Source organism: Lates calcarifer, linkage group LG4 (assembly GCF_001640805.2).
Source record: "Lates calcarifer isolate ASB-BC8 linkage group LG4, TLL_Latcal_v3, whole genome shotgun sequence".
Classification (NCBI taxonomy): Eukaryota; Metazoa; Chordata; class Actinopteri; family Centropomidae; genus Lates; species Lates calcarifer.
The window spans coordinates 19,960,518-19,976,587 of record NC_066836.1 but is presented as its reverse complement, the minus strand read 5'-3'; the positions used below and the strand labels follow the sequence as shown (position 1 = coordinate 19,976,587).

Below are 16,070 nucleotides of genomic sequence, written 5' to 3'. Positions count from 1 at the left end.
ACCACTTTTCTTTTCTACCATAAAAGTTATGATATTAATTTTGACGAATCCACAATTTCTGCTTCAGTAAAAGACTTCCCACACTTCACAAACGGAAGGCTCCCCTTTCCTGACACTGGGTGTAGGCACGGGGTGCAAGAGCAGACGGACGTGGAGGACCAACTAATTTTGATTCGTAGTGCAATGTGGAAACAAGGCTGGAGCAGTAGGAATATATTACTAGTAAGTGGAATAGATTATTTGCAGGTAGAACCAGGGCAGGTCTCAGTTATGGCCAATCGCAGACAGTTTCCTAATGGCCGCTAAAAAACTGCTCTTCTCTGGAAAGAGCCAAGTCCCAAAGCAGCCAAACAGTATACATGATTCAAATATGAATAGACAGAAACCCTAACAGGCAGATTATAGCTTTCTTTTTGCCTAGCATAATAAAGGCTGTTTTTATTTGCGCTGTTTTTTAAATATATTTTTGTATGTTTAAGTGATTAAATATATTGTATTCAGTTGGTAATATTACACATTCAAGCCACAACTGCAAATACTGACATAAAAACAATAGCCTGTTTAATCCATTTACATAATTTCATAACCTGGGAGCTCCCCATAATAATAATAATAACCATATTATCATTATGATAACCCACACTGTTTGACCTGTGCATAATTACAAGGTGCACATCTCTTAAATTAGAGAGTGCAGATGGAATGTATTGTATGTACTGTATCATTCCTGCTGCTGTATGATGGCTACGGGTATTTCATCAAGAAAAGGGAAGGACCTCATACATTCTATAAGCATCTGTGGTGACAGTATCATTAAAAATCACCCATTAATCTAACCATTGCAGGTTCTGCCTGCATTGCATTTAAATTCTATTCCCATTTGCATTCAATTTTTGGGTTCTGGAGAGGTGTGTGGAGCCACATCCGCCAACTCCAGCCATGAAATTTTCTCTGTGTGGTAGGAGCAGGCGGAAACAGAGATGCAATTTCATGCCAAAAAGAGTAATAAAATTGAACAGCACTGTCTGACCTGCCTGCTCCCAGCAAAAAGTGGAGACCAAGTGCATTTGAGCACTCACATAAAACTTTTACAAATCCATATAATGTTCTTATATAAAATTCATTTATGTTTTGTATATTCTGGTTTAAAACTTTATCTGTGTCAAACCATTGCACAAAACATTTTCTTATGAGACTGGACACTGTTAAAGTGAGGTAAAGCATGTGTCCTAAATACAAAGCAAGAACAGCAGTACAAATGTCCTTCACTTTGTGCTGCTTTTAGCTTGCTACTGCACAGAAGGCCCTTCAGAAACTATATCTAGGTGTTACAATCTGAAAAGGGCACCCAGGACTCCCCAGGTCCTTGTATTCTGACTCGTGCTACATGAATACAAAGGTCTGTTGGAACAGGACAAGCGGGAATATTTCACTTTCCTCCCTCTTGCACCTGCCAGATTGCTAACATTAGTGAATGTTTGCAGAGTGGCTCTCAGAGTGCCTTTGACTTTGCAACACACAAAGATCAAATAGACCTCTTATTAACTTATCATATGGACATGCATCACTGATTTGTTTATTCATTAGACTTAGAGCAGGTTAATCTCTGTTTTTACTTAATTATATTTCAGTATATTAAGTGCTATAATTTGGCAATTGCTCCAGGCACAAAATGCTTGTTTTGAATACAATATCAATTTGGCTCATTAAAATAAAAATGCAGAGAATGCAATATTAAACTGAACTGAATTTTACTGAATGCAAACTAGAATATTAGCCCATTCAATTTGAGATGAAATCTCATCTTGCAATATTATATATATATATATATATATATATATATATATATATATATATATATATATATATATATATATATATATATATACTATATATATACTATATATATGGTATTATGTATTATAATGTAGCATATTATTATCTATAACACTCTAAAAGTCAGTTAATCTGGTTCATCATGATTGTGTGTGCTCTGATCAGATTTGACTGTGATTTGACAGTGACCTACCAACTGTCTCCAGATTCTCATACAAATGTAGCTAAATCCTGACAGTCCACAGCACAGAGGTTTGTGGCCAGAATAGATTAGAGAGAGAGAATGACCACATCTCAATTGACTCTTTAAGGCCAGTTTTTTTTTTTTTTTCAGCTGAACAGTAGAGACGTCAAATAGTTCCAAACACCGTGGGCTGGTAGCATCAGACATCCATTACAGTTTTGATTTTGCAATAACTATTACAGGATTTTAACAATATGTTTTACAGTGTTTGAGCTCCTTACCATCAAGCAGATTAACAGATTAACAGACTTTACTAGCTAACATATGTGAAAACAGACTAAAACAGAATGTTATTTTACCAACAGGATTAGTTTTTTTATGATTTTGGAAATATTATTAGCAGCTATATAACAGGGTGTTTTATAGACCTAAATTTGTATTAGAAATGTATCTGCAGCACAGACTTCACAGTCAGACAAATACAGTAACTTTGGAGCAGGAAAAACTTTTCAGTAATTACTGTCTACTGTCCTGTGCAACATAATAGGATGGTGAGTGTTTATTGGTAATGATCATGATTAATAAGATAAAACTAATAAGAACCTACTTTAAAAGAAAAATTGGGCTGTTTGCCGGCTGTGTGGGAGATGACTGAGTATATAGAATAGTACACAGTATGTAGAATAGGTTACTGAATATGTTAGTTTTAGTTATTTCATATTTATTTTACAATTTCTCACATAAATATCAGGAATATAACGGATCTTTTTGATTTGATTGTTCAATTTAAAAACTGTTCTACTGTCAGTAAAGCTGTCTCCTGCAATGTAACATTTCTTTTGTCAACAGCACTGACATTCAGGAGTCTTACATATACGTGAATATATTGTTTACCACATAAACGTTTTTAGTTGGCACATGGTTGTCTAATGCTGATCCTGATCAACAGGAAAATGTTTGGAGTGACACAGTTACCAATGTTATTTTATGAACTGCATTTCTCCCAGTACAGTGATTTGGTACAATGGTCGAGACTAACATAAACATGGAAGATTTATGTCGGCTGTATTCATAATAGTGCACAACTCCTTCATTTAATTCAATGTACAGATCGATATTATTATTGCTATCTGAATGTAAGAGAGATATTTTGATTAAATCACTTTAAACATATATTAATATTTCAAGCATCAGTTATTGATTTACAACACACAGAATTAGTTTGCAAGGCTGTACAAGTCATTAAAAGTAGCTGTTTGCTGATAAATCCTGTTGTCCCCTATGGAAAACAATGGATGAATCACTCGCTTGGAAGTGGATGTTTTTATCCCCTTGCTGTCATAACTCTGTCATCCAAAGGGCCCTCTATGTAATGTACAGCTGAGCCCCACCCTCAGAAAAACAGAAATACAAAAACCTGTAACGTGAAAACTGTTGTAATTTTGGCAGAAAATATGATGATAATGTTGGATCCCATTACTGATTGTGAGAGGTGATTTAGAAAATAGGTTTTCAAAGCGTTTAAAGTTTGGAATTTGGCCATGATCGTGTAAAATTATTTGAAAAAATTGAAATAATAATAATAATCATTTTTAAACTCACTTTATATTGACAGAAGAGTATGTTTATTTTTTTTTATAAATAAAAGCAGTTTATGACCAAAATTCAACAAAATGTAGGGAAGCAAAATCATGGGGATTGCTGCACTTGCTGTGACCACAGCATGGTGATATGAGGCGCGAATACCAACCAACAACTTTGGAGAACACTCCATCAGAATTTAGGATTCCAGCTGCAGTGAAGTCTGCACAGTTCTTTTGTTATTAAATGTAGCATTCAGAATCCATCTTTAACTGTAAATAAACTCTCCCTCACTTAACTTTGTATTCTGACAACTATCTATGTATTGAACCTACTGCACTGCAGCAGGTTTTCCCACCATATAACACCCATTTATTCATGATTCATTTTGACGGAGGCTAAAAAGGCTGTGTACAAAATGGTAATTCATTGTGAATGGAATCTTAGCAGGCGCTAATGTTATGGCAGTGCCGTGCTGTATAATGGCTGTATAGCTGCAGCTGTGACATCTATGGCTACATTAACATGCTCATTGTATTTCAAGTAGTTCGTCTCCCACTTGAAGTGCTTCTCATAATAGGTGTTGATATTACAGTTCATCCAATAGAGTTTTTAAATTTCTAACACTGGGCCCAAAATTGGTTTAATTTAGCTTCCAATAACTGATACTTTGTATTTTTTCAATATTTCACATTTCTCAGTGTAAGGGACTTTTCTGTGCAGGCTACACTGACAGCCCTTTCGAAGCTGTTGAGTAAAATACATTCAGACAATTAGGCCCTCTGAGATAGAAATAATAAAACACACTGTCTAGCACCAGTCAAGTGGGACATCCATCATTTTGGAGTCTGACAGCAGTGACTGGCTGGGACTTTATTCTGATTAAACAACGAACCAATGAAACACTAGAGTTTGTTTACAGAATGTGGCTCAGATGACCCCTCAATCAAGTCCTCTTCAAGAATGGGATCAAGCACTAATCCTGGCTATTGAGATTATTCTTTATCATTTTTGCTCTCATTACTCAATCACAGCATAGACAAGACAAGAATGAGAGGTTGGAGAAACGGGTGTGAAGTGTGACAAAGAGTCCAGGCTAAATTTGGACCATAGGCCAAATCAATAACCAGGAAACATCCCTAAATCCAGGACTGTAATTATGTTACCTCATGTTCAGCTTTGCACAGAGGTTACCTGGTCAAACTATAATAACGGTACCTCCATACCGTTGTCGTCTGGTCTAAAGATAGTAATCATCTTTCTAGCATGAAAAATGTATCTGTCTGGATGGCAGATGGCACTGCGATAGCAATTTATTCATGTTATAACTGTGGGAAAGATGCAATAAATTGGGTTTCTGTGGACAACTGAGCAAGACAGATGACAGCAGAAAGTTTCGATGATCATATTATGGTGCTTTGAGCAGCTTTCATTGTAGATAAAACTAGTTCATTTTGTTGGTGAGTCCAAGGACATGAGAATTCCTTTAAATAAATAAATAAATGTAAAATAAAAGCTGTGCTTAATTTACATTGTGAAATAAATAATCATAGGAATACATTAAGTAAAATATATTACAAAACTATCTTTAAAAAAAACTGTGGCTGACTCTGAAACCACTTCATTTACATTTACTATCGCACCCTATATTTTCTGTCCACTATTTTATTTGAGTGTCTGAGTTATGAGTGTTAAATTTATACGTGATGTAGTGCCCTCAAAAGTACTAACAAAGCAAAAAAAGAAAGAAAAAGTTTTTCTGCTACCACACCCCAAACGGTTACATTCCATTGATGTGAAAATTACAGTTGTGCAACACTTAACCCGTCAGTGATAATGAAAAATGATTGTGTATCATGTGAATGTTGATATCTCAATTTACTGCTCACTAAAAATGAAATTACCATAATTAGAAATGAATTAGTGAACAAGGGAGTAATTTTGGACACAGCTTCTGTGCTTTGGCTCCTCTTAGAGTTGTGTGTCTTTCTCTGGAAGCATCCTTAGAATCACAGCTCTGCAGAGCTAAGACTGAAATGACCAGCTCGCTGTTGATGCCAACACTGACTCTTCACTTTATTGCTATGTAATAAATCCAAGTTCATAAACTCACCTAGACAGTTAGCTGGCTTGAGAGGAAGGATGTGTAGTCTGTAGTAAGCTAAATAAAAGGAGAGGTTAACTTACTGTGTTGTAACTGTTTTTATTTGCCAGTCAACTGGTAATGGACGTGAGGTCACAATGTGATTGGCTGAAAGGTGAGGTGGGTGGGCACTGATGACAACTCCACCATCATGAAAAATGACAATATGATATAAAAATGAATAACTTTAAAGAATAATCATTAATTTGTTTTTTTATAATGAATATATTTCTCTATATATGTTCTAATATATATATTTATAAAAATGATTGATCTATTTTTATTGATTTATTAATTTGATTATCAATTTCATAACACTTTCAGGCCCAATAATCTACTCCTCATTGGCCCTAAATAAATTCTACACCCACCCTCCCACTGCCCACCCCCGTTTCAGTACCTATATTTGCCATCTCAGGCACGGTGGCGCTGTAGGGGCCTTCATCAAAGACAGGCGGGTTGTCATTGATGTCCTGCACCCGGATTATAAACTGTGACGAGGGCTCCAGGGCACGGTCAGTCTGCCTGTCGGTGGCCGTGGCGATGAGACGGTACTCGTCCTTCTCCTCACGGTCCAGTGGCTTGGTGACGTGGATGTTGCCTGTCTTCTCGTCTATCACAAAGACCGAGCCCGCCCCCTCACCTCGCAGGACATACTTTGTGCGTCCATCATTCCTGTCCATGTCTGTGTGGAGCTGAGGTGAGAGAGGATGTGGAGAGGAGTGAAGAAAGGAAAGGAGGGCAGACAAAATGGAAGCAAGGGGCAGTACATGGGTGGAAACAGAAAGTGAGGGGTTGTGGAAGGTAAGGACAGACAGGAAGGGAAAGGGTGTGAAAGAAAGACAAGAGTAAACACCAGTTAAAAAATTAAGTTTGTTTTTTCGAGACAGGCAGTGAAGACAAAACAAGCAGATTATCCTCTGCATGCCTGCAGGATATAATGAATTTAAACAGAGGCAGACAAAAGAAATAGGCACAATACCTCCCTCACTCTCACACACACTTTCATCCCATTGTACTGTCTCATCGCACTATTCCTGCAGTATGAGTAGTTATGAACCAGGATCTCCTTAATCTCAATGATATCCAGAACACATGCTCTCCTGCTCACTCTTAAAGCCTCTATTCACTTCCAAGCAGCTGTGGACGGTGAAAGCTTACTAGTCTGTGCACATGCAGCACCCTTGCTATTTAATGAAAGCACCAAATCAAAGGAATAATGAACGGTGGGCCAATCAATTATTCCCTAACTAAAAGGTGTGTATGAGGGAGAATGGAGGGGTGCATGGCAGTGGGACATGCTGTATCGATCACAGCCCTGTGTCAAGCTTTATTGGATCAGCGCCTGGCGGGATAGCAGAGCAATAGAGCAACCAGCGTCCTCTCATGCAGGGAGAGGTAATATCAGGGAAGGCTCCACACTGTCCTCCGTCCCCAAAAAAGAGAGACACGCCAGCAGGATGCGCCCAGCACATCAAGATTCAATCTCATTACCCTGCACCTACGTGGTCTGAATAGTAACTGAGACAAAAAAAGTGTTAAATTAGCCCCCACTCACAAGAAAGTGTGACATTGTGACTTTAGACGGAGAGAAGAGAGCAGAGAACCGGCTGGGGAGGGGATGGGGGTTTAGCTCAGGAAGGCATTGTTGCGTGGCAACAGCTAAGCACATTTGCTAAATGAAATGAGAATGGATACTGTGAATCGAAATGTTCATTTACTTTGAGGATCGCCATTTTTCAAGGAGGGAAATAGCACGGATACGCCAGCTTCCCGGGGGGTAAACGATAAGTGCGGATGTTGACAAGGTTGTTTATAGCTAAGAAAGCAATCATAAGTTCAGAGTGTCTGAAAGTTGAAAGCTAAAAGTGTGGGAGCGAGTTGGCACAAAGTCAAAACTTAAACAACACTTCACCTTCAAAAGATCCCTTTATTTAAAAGACAATGCAAATAGGAAAATCTGAAAGCACTCTCGCCAACATCGAGCGTGTCATGTGAGAGCATTATGCACTTAGGCAACTGGAAATACAGCTACTGCGGGTCTGAAGGCTTTTCTCTATATCCCTACACCCTGTAATGTCTGTCTTTTAATCAGCTATGCCACTACTAGCATCACTACACTAGATCACTAGATCAGTTTTTTTAGTTTCTATGGGAGCTATTGAAGGTGACCATGTGTGGAAGTCATACACCAGCCAAAATCTTTTACATATCAAACACTTGTACCCTGTGAGCTTAAAAGGAAGCTATAACAACTTTGTAGTTTGCTGCTTCACAGAAAAAGGAGGCTGTGGTTATCTTGGACTCCTGGCACTTACAGCTGTATCACAAGTCTTCATGGCGGGAAAACACCAACTGAAACTTGTCAAACCACTCCTGATGTCCATGTTTAAGGCATTTTACAGTTACATCAGAATATAACTAAATACACTAGTTTCCTCATGAACAATCATGTCAAGCTCACGAACAGGTGTGTGTGTGTTCATTAACAATACTTCTCTTTCTCTGGTCAGAATGTACAGCCTGAGTTTTGCTTTGGAAGCTCTGCATTTAGTCATATTTCCCTAAACATTCTGAGCATACAGACACTGAGCAGAGTGAGTCATGATCGACATTTTGATATTTTTTTCCATTGTGAAGACAGAATTTTAAGCTGCAAATCATTTTAGAGAGGCATCATGCAACTTTTCTCAATATAGACTTGTCGTGACAACAGCATTGCACATTTGCCCATTTTCAGTGACAGCTACTTCTGATGCTCTTTGTGCACAGGCCTTTTCCACAACAGACATTTTGATATGTCACAGTGGGAAAAGCACAGGTGTTAATAACCTTAACAATGGTTCCATTCTATTCAAGTGTCCTATTAAGCAATGATAATGTGACAGGGAGCCAGTGTGCTGAATATTAGGATCCTGACACTGAAGCAGCCACGTTCATCCATCATTAATTGTATAATTTATACATGTGCTTTCCTACTGTGACATGTCAAATTGTCTTTCATGAAAGAAAGGTTTATCCAGAGCTGTACTCATTCTGTCCTGCAGACAGGTGCTGATTACAGTACCTGTCCCTCGATCCCCTTAATCTGCCATTCCCTATATTTACCTGCCCACAACCAGCAGTCCTCTGCCAGACTGTCAATGTAGTTTTTGCTGTTGCCCTCCAGACATTTGTTCTTGTCTGATTTTACCTGTCTGTCTAGTTCCATTTTAGACTTGGTGGCCCTTACTGACTGACTCCCTATTTTCTGAACACTGACTAAATTTGCAACACTTTTTATCTTTCCTGCTTCTGATGTGCTTTTGAGCCCAGACAACACAAATCAGAAATCTGACAAGGCTTATTATTTATGGCATAATTAAGACCTAGCTGTGTAGATTCAAATACATTATACAGCTCTAGATTTTGACTGAAGACACATCATGTTGATGCATGGCATCCACATGGGTCTCAGTCTCCAGTGACAACTTGTGATCAGATTTAACTGCTGTGTTACTGCACCATCCATATTTATAGTAAAGTAGATAAATGACGTCCACATCCACTTCTTACAGGCAGCCCTGGTACACAATTCAAACCTGGCAGACGCAGCGTTGCAAACGTTTGGACATAGAATAGTCTGGTGTATGCCTGAATTTCTCCTTATGTCAAAATGACACAAGGACAATGTGTACAGTCAGTGGAGGGCAAGCAAAAAAGAGTCAGTTGACTGCCTGAAAGTAAAAGAGAGGCAAAAGATAAACACACCTCACACATCACTGTCCACGGAAAAATCTAGATGCAGGGCCAATATCTCCAGTACCGTGGCATCTTGCAGCTTACCTTCACTCATTTGACGAAATGCCACTTATGTATGTAAAAATAGTTTTTCTCCAACCACTACTGCACCTGTACAGGTTTACAGCTTTTGTTACTGAAATCAACTGTGTACTGTTTCAGCCAGGGTCACACAAGTTCATTGAAAATTGCTTACATATTGACCTACACTGAGTTTAGGCTTCTTCTCATCTTCTGTCAGAGCCAACTGGGGCCAATTGGCCAAAACACCCGGCTGGTCAGGACCACCATGGGAGCCTGGTTCTTCGCTCTCCTTAACGAAGTGCCATTAACAATCAAAGTCTTAACGGCCCTGCAGCTTAACGAGGGGACTTAACGAGCTTCTTAATGAAGCCCCGGCCATCATTACCACAGTGAGTGGTGGCAAAGCTGATTGAAAGCACTGCTCAGAGTCATTCTGGAGCAGGAGAGCCCAGCCTAAGGAAACCAAATCCATTTAAGGCTGACCTCTCACCCTTATCTGTCCCTGCAAGATTAATAGGAAAGTCTAATAAGGAAAACATACTTATCCAGATATAACGGCAATGGATATTTTATGGCTACAGAGGTGGCACAGCTTTGGAATATCTCTCAGCCACCTGTCAGTGTGCAAAAATATCCAAACAATATTATAACACAACTGGCTATCACCATATTTCACATCCGCTTAACGTGAATAATATGACATCTCATAACTCCTACATTTCATAACCCCCTGATATACTATCAAATATATCAAGAGCCAAACAATATGAAGCCACTGGCCACAAAACCCAAATTTACTGATGTGTCACCTCTGCTTGGAGAGTGATTTCAGCCTGATAAGCTGCCATTTCCATTTTCCTTGGTGCCTGTTGTGTATGCAACACCCGGCCTCCCCAGACTCCTAAATCTCTTCAATTACTTATATTATCATAAGGTAATATGCTTATATTCATATACTCAATTTCACATTTTTGCAATAACCATAAATCATCAAGCGAGGAGGAAAAGTACTCTCTGCCAACCTCTAAATCACTTAAATAACTAATACCCCATATACACAATTTCACATTTCTGCCGCACAATAAATCATAAAAACACCAGGAAAATGTGTTTTTTTCCACCGCTCTGCATTAGCCTAATGAATGTGGATGTTTTCCCCCACAAATTCATGTGTGTGTGTGGTCACTGTGCTTGTGTGAGGCTGAAAAGGAGGGATGTTATGTAGCAGGCAAAATTACAGACCATGGAAAATCGGCCAGCAGCTCACGTGAAACGCCAGTGAGCGTGCAGCGTCAGTGCAGGGCACCGCTGAGCCCTGCGACTGGCGGTGGAGTTCAATTCCCCAAACATATCAGGGAGAGTTTGCAAGGGCACGCAGGTAGGTGTGAGAATATCCACCAATCTTCCCTGCAAGCCCGTGGAGGAGGTGGAAGCTATTCATCTTCAGTGTGGCAACTTGAAAAGAAGCAAAGGCCGATAGCATAAGCGCGAGCCCCACCGGGCAGTCAAATTCCACAACAACGCCGGGCGGAGCTATCGCCGTTGGCTGGGACTGAGCCAGCTCTTTCATATCAGCCAGGGAGGGTCAAGTGGGGCAGAGGGGAGAGGGTCAGCCAATCGATTTGGAACAGGCCCCACCAACTCAGAGAGACGTCTGAAGAAACAGACCGATCAGGGAAAACGGCAGTGAAATTAATTTGGGACAGGGCCCATATGAGTTCAGAGAGCCTGTCTGAAATGAAACTGGCTTTGTGGCCAGCTTACCTACCACTGAGATATTGTTAGTTAGTGTGTGTGTGTGTGTGCGTGTACCTTTGTGTGCATGTGTTTCTTATACTATACGTGACCATTTTATCAAGAGTCTATCCAGGTGAGTGTTTGTGTCTGGGTGTGCGTGTATGTGTGTGTGTGTGTGTGTGCTGGCCACAGTAACTTTAAAGAAAGAGGTGTAATGACTCTCAGGCTCTCTCTGCCCTGGCTGAACCTCCGCTTGGCACAGTCATTTGCACAGAATGTACAAGGAGCCAAGGCGTGACTAAGAATGTGTGTATCTGTGTATTCTGTGTGTGCCTCTGAGTGCCAGTGGCGCCTGACCTGGAGAGAGAAGAAACAGTTGAGAGCTGGCCAGGAAGTGTGGGGCAGTTAATAGAGCACAGCACAAAGCTGAGGCCAACATCTACTCAGTGACTAATAATTAAAGTCAACAACTCTCTGGGCTGGCTGTGATCAGCTCTGTCATCATCAGATGTCTTCACTCTCTCTCCCATCTGGAGAGCAGTGGATCCCCATCTGGACCTCGGGAGAGCGAGATTTAACACACACCTACACACCCATGTACAAACACAAACAAGTATGTGGACACAGGTATAGCAGGCTGCATCAGTACAGCTCATATTTAACAGGGACCATGTGAAAATTACTGGGATAGGGTTAGGGAAGAACCTGAACCATGGCTGAATCTTGTGTTTTCATCATTATTAACATTTTCTGTTTTAAAATGTCCCCTAAAACTTTTAACACAACATAATAACATAACCTAATATTTTTGTTCGCATACCCACCCAAGTGAACATTTTAAGTAGAATGTGAGGTCCTTTCTTTTATAAGTCCAAATTCCCGACTAATTTTCTAATAATTTCCAATACATTTCCTGGTAACTTTGTTATTTGGTAATAATTTGGGGAGAAAATAGAATTTTGAAAATAAAGCTTAATTTAATCCCAAGTAAAGATGCATTACTTGTTACTGAAAAATGTATTCATCATTTAGAGTATGTTGAGCTACACTTGGTGTAGACAAACATTGTTTTTAGCTGTGTTTGCATGTTCACTTATACCTGCTGTGCACTGACTAAATTACTTTCTAGGTTACACTAGCAATTACAAAGTGTTTTTCTATGATTGCTATCAAATCACAAAGTTCTCTCTGGAAAACATCTTGGGAAAATAATTCAGAAATGATGTACCCATAAAATAAAAAACAACTGAATTAGAATCAGACAAGAAATGTTATATTAACAGTTGTACCAGTATATAACAGTTACTACCAGTCAGTGAATCTGTGAGGGCTGAAGCTAATATTTCTGCCAACTGCCAGATTCTACCTAATCAAATAAAGTTGAATTATATCAGATGATGTTGGAGCCTGTTATGCATCAGATCAGATAATTATGACTGTCCATTATAACTAGGTCAAATACATGATTTCCAAATCACATGGCCAATATTTAGAGTCCCACTGATGAACAGAACAGAAATAAATTATAATTTGGGGTTTACTTTAGTTTTTACTTAGGTTATGGACATAATTTCAGTTAGTGAGAATAACCCTGCAACATTGCTTAAAATAAGCCAGACAAGGCAGAAGACACAAGTAGTCCAACAATTGAAACTTATTTAAAAGGAAAAATAAGTTGAACAGTAAAAGTTAGTACAGAGGTTGGTAGCTGTAAACATCCACCAAAGTTTACAGTTTATAAGTGATAGTCTGAGTCAACGTCGGCCTGCTGCACTTGTAGTACTTGTGCACACAGTTTTCCAGTGCTGTGGATTATTGCCAATATTACTGGTGCATGCACATGTGCATTGCACATTTTACTTCATAATAAAGTGGGTTAGTTCATTTAGCTAAAATGTTGGCTTGTTTACATCCTCTCTGACCACCTGGCTGCTTGTTTCTTACCGTGTCAGACTTATTTTTGCCAGTATAATGTTAAAATTACTGATAGAAATTATGCCAAAACTGTGAAATTAAGACAAGTTAAAATTATAATGATTTAACTTTCACTACAGTTCCAGTGAGCACAGTAATTGTCGTGATGTGAAAACAACCCCTACCAGACTAAAACAAACCATTATAACCACATAAAACAACCACCATAAAAAGTATGCAAATAGAGTTTCACCCAGGTGTGACACACATGTGCATCCACATGCATGCAAATTTACACGCTCTCATTCAACTGCCTGGCTCTCCTGCCTAATCAATGCAGACACACATAATAAAAACAACTTCCATTTATGCAGACGCACTGGAACAGAAACCCCTCACAGAAACAGAGGCAGAAACCAACCCAGCCTCTAAGGAGCAGTTGAGACTTCAGAAGACAGACTATTGTACTGTGACAAGTTTTAAATTCCGTCTGAACTTTCAATCAAACCCATTTTTGCAGCGGGTGCGGGTGCGGGGGGGGGATTCCCTTTTGTTATGTGCTCACAGTAAAATGTCAAGACGGTATTGAAAACAGTCTCCTCTCGCTCCCTGTCTGTTTGTCTTACAGCGAGACACGGTTTAATATGTCATGAGGAGCGGCAGTTAATTGTTTAGCATTGATCCACCATTGATTTAGCATTGAAGTTTGGTTAGCGTCAGTTGCCTCTTTAATTCAGTTTGTTGTGGTGTGGACATGTTGCCCTGTTCTCGTTTGATCTAATTCAGTCTGTCTCTGGAGGGCACGCTGTGTGGCCTCTACTTCAACACACACACACACGCACAAACACAGACTGCGAAATCCTTCTCTGTCAAACTCACACACACTTCCTCCCACTCACACACTTCCTAATAGAACATTCATTATTCATCATTATTAGACTTTTCCTTTAGCACCATAAGCTGTTCAATGCATCTCACCATTGTTCCCTTCCTCCACGATACATTATTCAGGACTAAACTGTGCTTTTAGCCTCAGAGTATGCAAATCCAACTTTTGATTATCATAATCAGCTGATGTATGAGAGCGTGTGTGTGTGTGTGTGTGTGTGTGTGTGTGTGTGTGTCTTGGCTGGTCGAATGATTGTTTGTGTTTTATTGCTGCAGTGCCCCACTCTGGTGGTGTATACTTCACATCATATTTTTAGCCGAGGGAGACGAGCTTGGAAAAGGCCACTGGAGGCTTAACTCACTGCCGTACATTTAAAGGGCAAATCGCCCACATATATGCCACCGCGTGCCACTGCTAAGAGGAATGGCTTTTACCACTGGAAAACCAAAAGTCGGTGTGGTGTGTGTGTGTGTGTGTGTGTGTGTGTGTAAAGGAAGAACAGTGTGTGGTAATGAAAGGGAATTTAAAGCACTCTTTATCTTATTCATTATGCTGTTATTAGTATTGAGTTTTTGTGAAAAAAATTGATTTTCTTTTCTGGCACAAATGCACAAGTTCTGTAATGCTTAACGTATAAAAGAATGGTTACTTACATATAGATTAAGGAAAAAATACTGTGCTGAAATAATATTCTGTTGTATATTATCTAAAAAAATATATAACATACAGCATTGCAAAATGTATTTAGAGTCTGCATATTGTTGACTTTTAATGCATTATATAATAAAATATATGGGGCGTACAACATGTACCGTATGCCTTATTAATACTGTGTGTCACTTCAGTTGAATTATCTCTCTGTGTTTGCAAAGTCATGCCTCTGAGGATGCATTAAAAAATTAACCTGTGTGTCTGCATGTGTCAGCAAGCTAAAGAGAAGATTCCCTCCTCTCTTTCCCTTCTGTTCCCCTTCTCCTCCTCCTCCTGCTCTCCTACTACTCCCATCTTCCTCCTCCCACTGGCTGCCACCCTGTCACCCGTGCACTCTGCTCGCCCCTGCCCTCCTGCTCGTCTCTCCTGACCTTGCTCTCCTCTTCTGGCCTGCCCTCACCATGCACTCCTCTCTTTTGTGGCCCGAGACTTTTACCTTTCTCCCCTGGTCTCCACTACTCACACCAGCTGTTGCACACAAATAACAAGAACAAGCATTTATAAAATGTAATATACTATGTTTTCATTACAAAGCTAGAGTAAACCATGGCAGCCAAAACAATAAAAGCTTTGCTGCAATTAGCCAAATCTTTTCCCCAAAGTCAGTCTTAAATACTAATTTTTTCATCTAGCACCACTATCAGGTTGACAATTTCAAACTTCAGTTTATGATCAAATACCTGCAAAACTAATAACACCTCAGCCTCAGCTGTACTTTGTGTTTAGTACTAATCAGAGACTGCCCTCCCAACAACAGCAGGAGTTGTTTCACAAAGCATCCCAAAACAACTTGTGTTCAAGTGAAAGATTCCTCTGGTGAAGTTATCTGTTTTTTTTTTTTAAATTAGAAGAAGGCTTCAAAACAGCTATATAAATACAACACACCTAACTCCTAACCCATTTGATAAGTGTAGGCGTATTATACTGAGAGCCATTCAGTAGTGCTGGGGAACAGAAAACTCCTTTGATGGGTTCCCACGTCATAATACAGAGCTGGGGAACATCTCTTTCAGGTTCTCATTATGTGCTATATAGACCTGGGGCACATGGGACACTAGGCAACACAGGACCCTTTGTCATGTCATACTAATCTGGGTAACATAAGACCCTTTGACTTCCATTGTCCTTGTGAGCATGTTAGGATTACAACAACTTATGCATTATAACTTTTATCCATCCTATGATTAACTGAGTATTACAGACTCACAGCTGCTAGCATGGCAAGATGATACTGTGTTTTTTTTTTTTTTTTCATTTGAATTCAACAAAAG

General features: G+C 39.5%; 1 protein-coding gene across 3 annotated transcripts in view; it reads right to left on the bottom strand.

Moving 5' to 3' along the window:
* LOC108883949 (cadherin-24) overlaps positions 1–16,070 on the bottom strand; it is a 130,628-nt gene that overhangs the window by 59,024 nt on the left and 55,534 nt on the right. For all 3 annotated transcript variants that reach the window (XM_018677541.2, XM_018677542.2, XM_018677543.2), the window contains one exon: positions 6,145–6,439. In XM_018677541.2, the coding sequence (XP_018533057.1) occupies positions 6,145–6,439 (295 nt within the window). The remainder of the gene's footprint in view (positions 1–6,144; positions 6,440–16,070) is intronic.